This window comes from Sphaerodactylus townsendi, linkage group LG14, assembly GCF_021028975.2.
Source record: "Sphaerodactylus townsendi isolate TG3544 linkage group LG14, MPM_Stown_v2.3, whole genome shotgun sequence".
Classification (NCBI taxonomy): domain Eukaryota; kingdom Metazoa; phylum Chordata; class Lepidosauria; order Squamata; family Sphaerodactylidae; genus Sphaerodactylus; species Sphaerodactylus townsendi.
In genome coordinates, this window is record NC_059438.1 from 6,086,141 (window position 1) to 6,099,640 (window position 13,500).

At 43.9% G+C, this 13,500-nt stretch overlaps 1 protein-coding gene across 1 annotated transcript in view; it reads left to right on the forward strand.

The window, feature by feature from the left end:
- GAN (gigaxonin) overlaps positions 1-13,500 on the forward strand; it is a 28,540-nt gene that overhangs the window by 7,663 nt on the left and 7,377 nt on the right. The window contains exons 2-7 of the mRNA XM_048515188.1: positions 7,205-7,319; positions 8,099-8,449; positions 9,638-9,855; positions 10,575-10,696; positions 11,552-11,664; positions 12,488-12,637. Coding sequence (XP_048371145.1) covers positions 7,205-7,319; positions 8,099-8,449; positions 9,638-9,855; positions 10,575-10,696; positions 11,552-11,664; positions 12,488-12,637 — 1,069 coding nt within the window. The remainder of the gene's footprint in view (positions 1-7,204; positions 7,320-8,098; positions 8,450-9,637; positions 9,856-10,574; positions 10,697-11,551; positions 11,665-12,487; positions 12,638-13,500) is intronic.

A 13,500-nucleotide genomic window follows, 5' to 3' on the forward strand; every position in this document is an offset into this window, starting at 1 on the left:
CAGCTCTAATGGCCAGTGAAGTTATGCCTTCAGGGTGAAATGGGGACCTGGTGCTTTTAGAAAGCAAAGAGGCAGCCATGTGTCTGGTTGGAAGGGGCAGGAGAGCCTCAAAGGGCTGATTGGTTCAGTCACTGAGGGATGAGGCATGCAAGGAATGAGAGGGCCTATTTGAGCCGTTGCAGACCAAGGAGGTGATCAGAACGACTTCCTTCCTACTGTTGCCAGGGAGAGAGGTCTAGAGGGAACAACCAGGGATGGACTGGGTGGGAGTAGGTGCACCTGGTTGAGCTGAAACTTCTCCCTTCCACATCTGAGGCCTGGCAGACTTGGAGGCCAATACTCCATCTTGCTGGGGACCAGGGAGAAGCTTTAGCCATTGGGCCAAGCTCCTCTGGTCTCTGCTCTGGAACCCCTCCAATCCCACCATTCTCCTCTGTGATAGTTTCGTGTTACTGTAAGCAGCCATGTGGAATAGGTGGCACAGGTCATGGCAGGCATGATTTCTATTCTTCCCTGTTCTCAGTGGGCGAATATGGATTTTCAGAAGTAGAGATTGGCTGTGATGCGCACATGGTATACAAATGGCTTCCCACATAATTGGATTGTAGCCATTAGCTTCAGATTTATTCATGGCTTTTTTATAAGAGATAAAGCATCTTCCTTTGTTGTGGAGCAAGGTGTGGGTCACCTGTGCTGTCTCTTGCTTCTTACCTTTCTGGTTAGGTATTGTTTGATTTTGTTTTTATTGAGGCTTGTGAAGAGACGGATGACTACAGCACCTTTAGTCATGGAATAAATTTGGTGCAGTATATCGCTCTGTTCTAAGTTATGATAGAGTGAGATTGAAAATCAGTTCCATCAGAGCTTATGTAAAGACCTAACTAGTTGAGTAACTGGCAGTCATAATTGTCAGCGTCTCAGAGCACTTTTGGCTAATGCAAGTGCTAAGTGATATGTGTTGGCATATGTTGACAGTTTCCCTTCTGTCTTTATTTGTGGTGCTAACATGTGTTTATTTAAACAAATACAACATTAGGAAGGTGGCAATTGATCACTGTAGCTTTGTCCTGTCCGGTCCTGCCTCTCAATTGTTCAGAATCCCTGGAATTGTTTCTCTTGTAGGAGAAAAAGCTGTACAGCTGTATTGGTCTGATCAGAACCTAAGCACAAGAACAAAAACTGTGTAATAGATTAGGGCCAATCTATCAAACTTTAGTCCAAAATAAAGAAACTGTAGATATTAACTATAGCAGGGGTCGGGAACCTTTCCCCCTCAAAGAGCCATTTGGCTCACCACCAAATTTGGCTCACCACCAAAGAGCCATTTGGCTCACCCCCCACCCACTCCACTTTCAGCACTTGCCAGCCGATCCGCTCCCCATGCCCGAGCTTGCTTTCGCTCATGCTCAGCCCTCCCTCCCTCCCCCGCTTACACACCCTTGGGCTAAGAGATGTGCCCGCATGAGGCGCTAGCTGGGCAAAAGCTGCGCTCGAGGGCGGCCTGCAGGAGTTTTCGCCCCAGCGCCACCACTTACTTACCTAATCCAGCAGGTTGCGATGGTGCGTGGCACAGGGATGGGAAGCATGTGGCACAGGGATAAGGGTGGCAGGTAACAGGGATGGGGGGGTGTGTGAAAAAAAATGTGGGAGGCTGCCATCCCCCCCTCTGCCCCATGGAGTGGGGCAGTTTTCCCCTGCTGGGGCAGGAGCTCCCACAGCAGGAGAGCAAGTGGCACTCGAACGAGGCCACCACTGGGGCCATTCCCCTCTCTGCCCCATGGAGCAGGGAGCTGGAGCCTTTTCTCTGTGGGGCAGAGGGGGTCCTTGGCTCCCGGCTCCTGTGGCAGGAGAGTGCCGAGGCTTAGAGGCTTCAGCTCGCCTTTCTCTCCCAGAGGGACTTCCTTGGAGAGAGGGAGAAAGGGGCGTTGCAGCCTCTAAACTCCGGCGCTTTCATGGGCTTCAGCTCTTTAAGCTGAGAAAGGGACGCTTTCTCCGTTTAAAAAAAGCAAGCCCATAGCATTGAGCTTAGAGGCTTCAAGCCCCTTTCTTCTCCCAGAGGACATCCTGAGAGGGAGAAAGGGGCGTTGCAGCTCTAAACCTTCGGGCGCTTATGGGCTAACTCTTTTTTTTAAGCTGAGAAAGGGACCTTTCTCCGTTTAAAAAAGCTTAAATTAGCAAGCCCACTCTTGCGCGGAAACTTAGAAGGCTTCAGCCCTTTCTCTCCCGGTGAGGGACTTCCTGAGAGAGGGAGAAAGGGGCGTTGCAGCACTCTAAACCCAGCTATGGGCTTGCTCTTTTTTTTAAGCCGGAGAAAGGGACCTTTCTCCGCTTAAAAAAAAGCAAGCCCATAGCTGACTTAGATGGCTTCCAGCGCCCCTTTCTTCTTCCCGAGCAGAGTGGGACTTCCTGAGAGGGAGAAAGGGGCGTTGCAGCCTCTAAACTTCGTGGGAACTTAAGCCACTGATGGCGTGTGCCCGCCCTGCTTCCTGCAGGGCGGGCGAAGAGTGGCCCGGCGGCTCGGCCTGCCCGGCGCCCGAGGAGAGGCCCCACCCCGCTAAGCAGGCATGAGGCGGGCGAGGAGCCAAAGCTTTCCCGATGTCAGCGGCCCTCGCCCGGCCAGCTGGGCTGAACAGATAATGCCCGCCTCTGCTTCCTGCAGGGCTGGCGAAGAGGGGCCGGCGGCGGCTCCGGCTCATGGAAGCCAAGCCAGAACAGCTGGGCGGAGGGAAAAGAGCGCGCGTCGCATTGACTCGCCTGAGCCGCAGGTTCCCGACCCCTGAACTATAGCCTTTATTGGGAATACTAAAGATCCGGAACAGTGATTGAGGATTCTGGAGATCACAAGCAAAGCTTGGGCTTAAGTTCCCTTGTTCCCTCCACTCCGCCCCTGGCCAAGATGTCAACCCCATTCCCACAAGATCAAAGTGAAAGTTCAAAAGACAGAAGGCATTTCACACAGATAAGGAAGCTGAGTTACACAAGGCCCCCCAACCAACTGGCTGGAAAGGAAGAGAAGCATCCCTTACCCTGAACATCCCTTCCCCCACCCCCCAACTAGGAACATTCTGACACAACCTAACTGACACAAAATGTTGTGCAAGGTTTCAGGGCCCCCAGGATGCTCCATCAGATGTTATAAGGTGGCAAAAGATAAAAGTGTGGAAAGCAGACTTTCAGGGCAAGCGATCTGTAGGCCAGGTTGTAAGGTCTGTCCGTGCTAGCTTATGTTGAATGTGTGCTTTACGTTGAGTATTCCCTAGGGCATTGATTGAAACTCTCAGTTGTTCCTCTGATTCTTTTTGAAAGAACATTTGCTGTTCCATTAGTTATCTCATGCTTATTGGTTGTCAATAGGCATGAGTTTCCAGCAGTGTTTTCCAATTTCATACCTTTGAGGAAATCCTGTCTCAATTGACTTACCTGTTGAGGAACCGTAGTGTGTGTATCATGGAATGCCTGCACATTGCAGCTAATTCTGGGGATGGTGGGGTGACACACATTTGGATCATACGGCATTCTAAACTAAACTTTTTAAAGAATAGCTTCCCAGAGATTGATTGAATTGAATCATGAGTCATGTAACTACATGACGTGTTGAGGGCTACTTGCTCAGAAGTATGTCGTGTTGAGGGCTACTTGCTCAGAAGTACTGAGCTTACAGTTTTTCTGTGTCAGTCTGAGTTGAGGGAATGTAAGATTATTCCACTGAGACCTTGTTTTGTTCTATGGGGTCACGTCTGCCTAAGAACAAAATAACAGAGATAAAACTTAGCTCAGGTTATCCTGAATGAGACCTTTGAAGTTGTTTTTAGTATTATGAAGAGAAGATAAAGTTGTGGTTATTTGCTGTAGCACCTGTTCAAGGAATACCACATCTGGGAAGAAATTTTACAGTGTTGTAATTCAGATATAGAGCTAAGCTTGGGAAACAATGACTAGCTATTTCAACATCAGCTTGGCTTTTGCCTGTTAACTGTAGGAGCTGAAATCCTTGTAATTTAGAATTTGCTTCTAATTTAGAATGAGGGCATACTCACCCTGTGGCATATGGCAGATCCCTGGTTGGAGACGTAGGATCAACTGATTTGAAGGTGTTTGTGTTCTTTTGGAGGGGATAGTCAGCATGGTATTGCTACTATTTCTTTGATTATGCTTATGACAATTTTTATGGGATTTCTTTATTTTTAATGTGTTACGGTGCTTTAATGTGATTATGGTCTTAGTGAGTTGTAAATAAGTTATTAGAAAAAGAGGTGCCTTCAGGTCACAATTGACCCCATCCACTGTTCATTTCAGACAGATGGGAAGATTATTGGCGGAAAAACACCACGTATACGAATAAAGCAGGGTTAATACTGGCATAGAGATCGTGATTGGAGTCTTGCAGTGAGTTACCTGTTGATCTGGAATTAATGCAGTCCTTCTTTTATAAGCTGGCAAATGCTGTGCTTGGTTCCATTAGCAGATACAGTTTATGCCAGCCATGAAAAATACTGGTATCACTTAATCCAGCATTGGTTAGCTTAGAGAACTGCATCCGATTTTGAAAGAATTGTACAGAGGGATAGTGGAAGAGACAATTTAGAAGATACAAAATCAAATAAGCAAGTTTTGATTTGTTTGCCGAACAGTGGTCGCCAAAATGAAGTAGCATCAGTGTATGTATTTATTGAATATGAGAGTTTGGATACACTTTTCAATAATATTTTTGTGGTAAAATTAAAAACATAAACAGTAGCTGCCTCTCCATGTTGGAAGGTAGAGTGCTTCAGTTTTTGTCCTGTGACGGGGCAAACATTTATTGTTATTTCTCGGGCATTCTGAGTTTGCTCATCATGTATGGAGCACTCGAAAACAAGCAGGTAAGCAGAAATTTCAGAGAATTGGCACTCAGTGCAGGGTGTGGCAAAGATGCATATCTTTCATGTGTGCTGCCAAAGGGCTAGGGCGTGACCTGGGGGAAAAAAACCTTGTTCTGTTCAGAATAAATCCTTTGGGGGAGGGGGCTTGTCTTTAAAAATGCTACATCATGCTTCTTTATGTCAGTCTTGAATTGAACAGCCGTAAAACTTTCACAAACCAAAGTCAAACTGGATTGCAGGATTTGAGGAATGGGAAAGCGATGTCAACTATATATAAAAAGACACCATTATAAAGTAACTGGCTGTCTTTTATAACACAATTAAACAAGACTTAATCAGGGTTAATGTGAGGAGATGGCGTTCTGGCAGCTCACAAATGGTTATTATATGGCGCTTAAATGTGGGGAAATAGGCTTGCTTTCACTGAGGCTTTGCTCGAAGTGGGATTCAGAGAAAAACATTATAGATATATTGGTGTCAGGCAGAACAAAGGGCCAAAGTGTATTGGATTACTTCGAATATTTGAAAAAGTGGGTAGTCACCAATCACTTCGGAAGCATGTGTTTTGGTGGGGGCAGTAATGTGAAACTCCAGTGCGTGAGTGGGGAGTGATTGATGTGCCTTCCTGTGCCTTCAGGTGTGTTGTCTCCCAGCCCATGTCATTCTTTCCTATAACCTTAAGCAACACCCTTTGTGCTGACTCAGTGTTCCCATGAGGAATGTGTAACCTATTAGATTTGCATATTTGGTGCATTGCTTCATGGTTCACATATCCTGTCTGGTGAGTGACTTGTCCCTGATCAGGAGATGTCGTTTCATAATTGTATGGTTTATTTGCATCTTTATATAGGTGCTTCCCCAAACATTACACAGCCGACTGCTTTGCGCTAATCAGCTCATCCGACTCCTGGGGACTTGTTGGGCGAAATATTGAAAGGGTTCCATTGTGCAGTAAACATGAAACAAGAGCCCTGTTGGATCAGACCCACTGGTCTACCTGTCCTAGGATCCTGTCTCGTATAATGGCCAACCAGTTACTCTGGGGGGTACACAACAGGGCCTAAAGGCCAAGGCTTTCCCCAGTATTCCCTCCTAGCACTGGTATTCTAAGGTTTACTGCTTCTGGATGTGGAGGTTCCCTTTAGCTGTCATAGCTACTAGCCATTGAGGAGCCTGTCCTCCACAAATCCACCTAATTTTGTCTTAAAGTCATCTATACCCATGGCCATCATTCATCCACTGACAGTAAAGTCCACAATTTAATTATTGAGTGAAGAAATGTTTCCTTTTGTCTGTCCTGGGCCTATTGCCTGTCAGCTTCATTGGATGCCCCCCACCCCACCCCACAGTTTAGTACTGTGGGAACAGAAGAGTAAAACAGAATCAGTTCTTTTTTAAACAAGCCTTTGAACTGTCCCTCTGATCCATGTCTGTTAACATATCTTTGCTTATCTGCTGTGTTTTGCCTCTCACGGTGTGTCCTGGGAACTGCCAAGGTACATCACATTACTTGGTTGTCCTTCAGCAACATTCTGCTTCTGGGTTTTGTTGCTTAGAAACCTTGTTAACAGGGCACTTCTCCCCCCCCCCCACCCCCGTCAGTGACTTCTTGAAAACACTGCCTCAGTTTTGTATTGCCAAATTTACTAATAAATAGACAGCTTTTCAGGTCTAGACTCTCACTAGCTTGTCTTGTCGGTTGTGCTCCTAAGAAGAAATGGAGAGTATTTTGAAAGGAGGAAAATAATGTTCTTGCTCTAAGTGTGTGTCTTGCTTTTGCTTGTCCCTGCCCAAATGTTGATCTGAATAGTTTTTGCTTGGCACTGGGAGCTCATAAAGGTTGGGGTTTGGTGGGTCTCTTTATGAACTGGGGAAAGGTTAGGCAGTTGAAGTATGACAACAGAGGGCATCTTCATATACACAGTATGACCAGATAGGATGTCTACAGTTCTCAACAGGTACATGGATCTGAGAATTGCTTTGTGAATTAGATCATGGTTAATTTAACTAATTGTTTTTTATTTGGAAAACTTTGTTCCAGTCATCATTTGGAATGCTTTTGTGTAATGTTAAAAAAACCCAGGGAATTCTGGGAGTATGTGCATGAAATAAATAGTGAGATTCAAATTAGCATAATTTCTTATTTCCTGATAGAATTAGCACGACAATCTGTTGTGCTTTCAACAGCCACCAACTAATCATCCTTCTCTCTGTGTCACTCGGTACCTTTGAAAGGTTACAGTCTGCATGTGGTCAGTTCTGAAATATGTGAATGCGTTTTGGTCATCTGCAGCTATCTTGGATTAATCATTGACTATGTGTGTATATTTTAAAAATTCCAGAACAAAACTGAACTACAATCCACCAAAGGAAGATGGTTCAACTTATAAAATCGAACTTGAAGGGATATCTGTGGAAATTATGAAAGAGATATTGGACTACATTTTCAGTGGTCAGGTTTGTGTCCCCAAAGTTTAATCTGTGTAGCTTTGTGCTTGAGAAACTCTCACTGTAACTGAAATGTCTGAGCCTCTTCAGTGGGCAGATGGGAGGCCGGCACAGATTAATTTTCCAAGAGCCACCAAGTGTTTGCTTGTTGCTGGGATTTCTACAAATATAAAGGATGTGGTGTATCTTGGCCTGTTCCTTGATGTCACTTCTTACGTTCCAAAACAAAAATATAAGTTCACAGTGACACAAGTTTATTGTGCCCTCAAAAAAAGTGTTGGTGAATCATGGGGATTGTAATTTAAAAAACAAAAAGAAGAACCAAGGGGATTTTGCTAAATCAGATTTAAAGATAAATCTATTCCAGCCTCCTATTACAAACAGTGGCCAGCGAGGGTGCATCAGAGAAGCTCTCAATTCTATTCCCTGTTTGTTCCCAAACTGCTGAAGTTCAAAGGCACAGCAACAGTGAACTTGAAGGCTCCATTGGGCTATCTTGTCCAACTGCCTTGGGTAGACCTGTCCTTGGTGAATTTGTGCAGCCACCTTTTTAGAACTTTCGATCATCAACCACGTCTTCAGTAGTGAGATCCATAATTCCTGCAGGGTCATGGTATTTGGTGATAACTTTGTATCCTGTGTGCTCAAGCTGTGGCATGTGCGTCACTGGTGGCTGATAAATAAACACAGGAGTGTGTGAACCACCCCTTGGTATTTAGTGCTTGACTTGTGGCATGCTTCTTCAATCCTCCAGCTGTAACTTACAAGTTTTTTGGGTTTTTTTGCAGATCAAGCTAAATGAAGACACTATCCAGGACGTAGTACAAGCCGCTGACCTCCTGCTGCTTACAGACTTAAAAACCCTGTGCTGCGAGTTCCTCGAAGGCTGCATTGCTGCTGAGAACTGTATTGGAATCCGGGACTTTGCCCTGCACTATTCCTTGCATCATGTGCATTACCTCGCTTCAGAATACCTGGAAACCCACTTCCGGGACGTCAGTAGTTCAGAGGAGTTCTTGGAACTAAATCCTCAGAAGTTAAAAGAAGTGCTGTCCTTGGAGAAGCTCAACGTTGGGAACGAAAGACATGTTTTTGAAGCAGTCCTGAGATGGATCGGCCATGATTCTGAATTAAGAAAGGTGAGAAGGTGGAATCACTGAACTGTGCAAAACTGTTGGAGAATGATTTCTCCGCCCTTGGTCATTCCTGGGCACTTCGGATTGAAATGATTTTGGTTGCTGCAGTTGAGTGATGCTACAGGGAAGGTGTGCATTCAACACTGGGAAAGAAAAGGTTATGTGCCTAGCCTGTATAAATTCAAAAGATTGAGCTGATTTACAGATTTTCTAAAATTCAGGTGCAAGTCCAGTGGCATCTTAGGGAACGAGATTTTGAGGTCTAAGCTTTCGGGAGTCAAAGCCCCCTTTATCAGGTGCAAAAAGACTCTCAAAAGATTCTGCCCTGAAAACGTTATTGGTCTTGAATATTTTACTTGAATCTGCTGTTCTATTGTAGACCAATGCAGCTTCCCTCTGAACCTACCTTTTCTATTTATAACCTATTTGGGAGTGTTTGCTGATTTGCATAACTCTGCTGTTTGTGGAAAGAATAAGGAGTCGCCTGGTTCTGTTTCAGCCACTGGAAACCTTAACTTACATTCTACTGGCTTTTGAGATTTCTTTCAGCATTGATTACACCCTTCCTAGGTAACACTAGGAATGCACTTTAAAAAAAGGGATTTGAGATGATTGGGAAATTTGCTCTTCAATGCACAATATTTTGCACTTCTGCAGAACTGCAGCACATACACAGCCCTGGCTAGTGTGAAAGTCTTTCCTTTGCTGTCATGTCCACATTCCAGTTTCTTCCATATGTTTGTGCCATCAAGTTGTAACCGACTTGGCAAGTGAGAGGCAGAGGTGGTTTCCTATTGCCTCCCTCTGCAGTGTCTTTCTTGGCAGTCTCCCATCCCAGTACCAACCCTACTTAGCTTTTGAGATCTGACAAAATCGGGCTATGTCATGCTGCCTTCCCACACTTCCAGCTTTTTGCTGGTACTTATTTATCCTCCTGTGCCAACACTATAACTGTAACTTTAGCACAACCATGGGTTTTAAGAAGAAGAAGAGTTGGATTTATACCCCCCCCTTTCTCTCCTGTAGGAGACTCAATGGGAATCAAACTCGGTTCCTCCAGATTAGAGTACACCTGCTCTTAACCATTATGCCACTCCTTCTCCAGGAAGCAAACTTTTCCTGAAAGCTGCAGGCTGAAATACTTAATTTGTTTTATAATTGTGTTTTGAAAAGTTCTTCGTGCCTTTTTAGGTTCACATGAAGGATGTCATGTCAGCTGTCTGGGTATCTGGGCTGGACTCTGCTTACTTGCGTGAGCAAATGATGAGCGAGCCGTTGGTACGGGAGATCGTCAAAGAATGTAACAACATTCCGCTCATGCCACCACAACAAGGGGAGGCAATGCTAGCCTCCTTTAAACCCAGAGGATATTCGGAGTGCATTGTGACTGTTGGCGGTGAAGAAAGAGTGTAAGTTGTCCAGGTGCAGTGTTTCAGATTTTGGCAGCGTGTGTGTGTGGAGTGTTTATTTAAAACATTTTATTTAAAACATTTTAATGCTGCCTTTCCACCCAGTCCCCAAGTCAGTGCACATAAAAAGACATTTGAGTAATTTAAAACTACATTTAAAATGATAAAAAAAGTAAATAAAGTAAGTAAAGCAATACCAGAACCAGGGAGGAGGTGCAATAACGAATCTGGACACGCAGGGGTGTTTGGTGGTTTTCCATTCTTCTAGGTGTGGGAAGAGTGTGGCCGTGTTTTCTCTGTTCAGCTAAATCTAAAGCTTTGGAATACCATTCTTCCTCTGTTCTCCCGTCCTCAAAACCCCAAATCATAAGTATATTTCTTCCATTTTAAACAAAAAGTATGTCAAGTCTGTCAGGTGTTCCCAGATACTCATAAACTTAGATTCTTTTCTCTAATCTAGAAAGTAAATTTAGCGGTATAGCACTTGCCAAATGCTGTTTCTCTGAACTTGCTTTCAAACACTGGTTTATTATAGAGACATCTATTTCTGGGGTTAGTTTGTGAAATATAGAGCTGAGGGTTATCTGTATAGTGGCAACTGACTTTCAGTGGCAAAGCTCTAGGTTATTTTACAAGCATATAATCAGAAATACACCTATGGTAGTCAACTGAGTTACAACTGAGTTTACTTACTTTATTTACTTTTCTCTTTATTTTAGTTCCCGGAAGCCGTCAGCAACTGTGCGATGTATGTGCCCTCTGTATGATCCAAACAGACAACTCTGGATAGAACTGGCCCCTCTGAGTTCACCCAGGATTAATCACGGTGTTCTTTCAGCTGGTAAACAAATGCTTGTCTTTCACGCAAAAGAGACAAAACTAATGTTATTGCCTATTTTTTAAAGAAACCCAACAGGAGAAGATTCCTGACTAAATAAAGGTTTTTATATAACAGACCCAACGTACATTTGGGCCTTGCAGCCTTCACTTTATGCCCCCTCCCTATTTCAAAAGGGATCTTCTGGATCAATAGACTCTGGAAAAATTAGCAAAAATCCTCCCATGACCTGCCCACATACAAAAGCATTTCAGATGGATGTAACATTCACTAGCCTCTTAGAATCCTTGGCCACATTATATCTGCGTCATAGAATTTGCCAAATGTCATTTCTCTAAACTTGCAATTGAAAAATTACAAGCTCGTTCCTTTCTGTGTTGTATTAAATACAAGAGTCCAAGTAGCTTTCTAAAATGAATAAGAGCTGATTTTTTTAAAAAAAATTAAATCGCAAAATTGTATACTTACAAAGTATTGTTGCAGCCTTAGAAATGCTATTAGGCAGATAACTTTGAAAACGGTTTTTTAAAAGAATGCTCCACCTCAGAACTTCAGTGGAGCTTTGCTCTGTATGTTCTTGTGATTAATGCAGAAGGAAAAAGCTTCTCCTACTTTACATTTTGAACTGGGGGTCATTAGGCCAAAAAAGTGTTTAATTCTGAGCCAGGTCTTGATATCAATAATTTGGCCTATCTTGGTGGCCCTGAAAAGCTAAGAAGGAGTGCTAAGGCTAAGTGTATTGTAACAGCCAAGATCCTTAGTGCCTGATATTTATAAACCTTATAGCAGCTTAATTTATTCTGCAGGGTTAATTTATTCTGCTTGAGTTTTGACATCGTTGTGTGTTCTGTTTTTCAGAAGGGTTTCTGTTTGTACTTGGAGGTCAAGATGATAACAAAGTTACTTTGGGTTCTGGGGAGAAGTATGATCCAGATACAAATTCGTGGAGCCCTCTGACACCAATGAATGAGGCAAGTTTGTTGCTTAGAGTTAGAGTGGTTAGTGTTGGCCTGCTGGGATCGGGGAGACCCACGTTCAGATGCCTGCTCTGCCCATGGAATAACCTTTTGCAAGTCGTTCTCTTTCAGCCTAATCTGCTCCCAGGATTATTATTGTGAGGATAAAATGAAGGAAGAGAGAATGATGCTGTAAACCACTTTTAAATTTTATTTTTATTTATGAGTTCGATTTAATATGCTGCCCTATCCCCTAAGGGCTCCGGGTGGTGTACAAATTAAACAAACACATCCATATACCCCAATAAAGGAAATAAATTACATTTCAGTTAAAACAATTTAAAACATTCAGTATCTCCAACAGCACAGATCTAATCAACAGTATCAGCAATATCAGTAGCCCAGTCGTACGGCAGTCAAGTAATTCAAGGTGGAAAAGTGTGTAGGGATGGCACCTCACCGGCCGGCCTCACCAAAAGCCCGGCAGAACAACGTCTTACAGGCCCTGTGGAACTGTTCTAGGTCGGGGGGAGGTTGTTCCACTAGGTAGGGGCCAGGGCACTAAAGGCCCTGGTCTGGGTAGAGGCCAGCCGGATCATAGAGGGGCCCGGGACCACCAGCATATCAGCCTCTGCTGAGCGCAGAGGCCGACTAGGGACATTTGGGGAGCAAAGCAGGGCATAAGTATCAAAATAAACAAAACAGTAGTGCCCTCTACTGAGTTGAATTTGCATTGATCAGACCTTCATGTAGTCATTTTCCTTATTAACAAAAATCTGTTAAATTCTTTTTTATTGCCAATGCAAACCTTAATTTTTTTTTCACTGTTCTCTAATAGGCACGGCACAACTTTGGTTTAATGGAGATTGATGGCGTGTTATATGTTCTGGGAGGTGAGGATGGGGAGCGGGAGCTCATCTCCATGGAGTCCTATGACATTTATAACAGGACGTGGACAAAGCAACCAGACCTGACGATGATTAGGAAGGTAGGACTTTCAAAAACCACTGCCATGTTTTGGGTATCTGATTCTGTGCCTGGTTTCACAGGTGCTTGAATCCTATTTCCGCCTGTAATATATCAAGTGTTTCCCAGCGTCTGGATTCTTGTTTATCTGCTGCTTTTCTTCATGGACGTGAAACATTTTCAGCACTTATTTGTTGTTGTGATATATATAGTCTCATTCTTGGCTTTATACAAAATGGGAAGTAATGCTGACCTACCTTACAGGCTTGCAGTAAGGACTTCTTAGACTTTTCATATTAGAAGTCTAAGAAGTCCTTGTTGCAAGCCTGTAAGATAGGCCAGCACTACTTCCCATTTTGTAAGTATGAGGCCAAGAATGAGAAGGCACTTTGTTTTAAGACTGTAGCTTTATGACTGAGGTTGGATTTGGACCAGGAATTATTTGGGTCAGTGCAGACTCAATCATTCTCACAACAGCTCTATGAGGTATATTACTGATAACCCCATTTTATTCCTAAGGAGTCTTTCTATAACCTCACGCACATGGGAATTAAGACATAGCATCTGGGGTGGCTCTTGCTAGCTAACCTCTCCATGGCCAAACCTCTCTTGCAGTTCAGTAGCACAGCTGGAATAAAGACTTACTGGAAAGTCAAGAACAGAGGTTGACACTGGGGAAGAATGTTATCTCAGTTGTAGTCAGGGCAGCCCTCTGGACTGTTTGCGCCAGAGCTTTTAGGTGTGTGGAGAAGGGAGCTTGCAGAAGGTGGTGCACTTCATATCTGTCCCACTTAAATTTCCCACAGCTCCAGAAGTTTTATGTTTCGTTCTGTTCGAGCCTGTTATATCAGTGCAAACAAGTAGTCACTACTTTGTTCCTTTTTT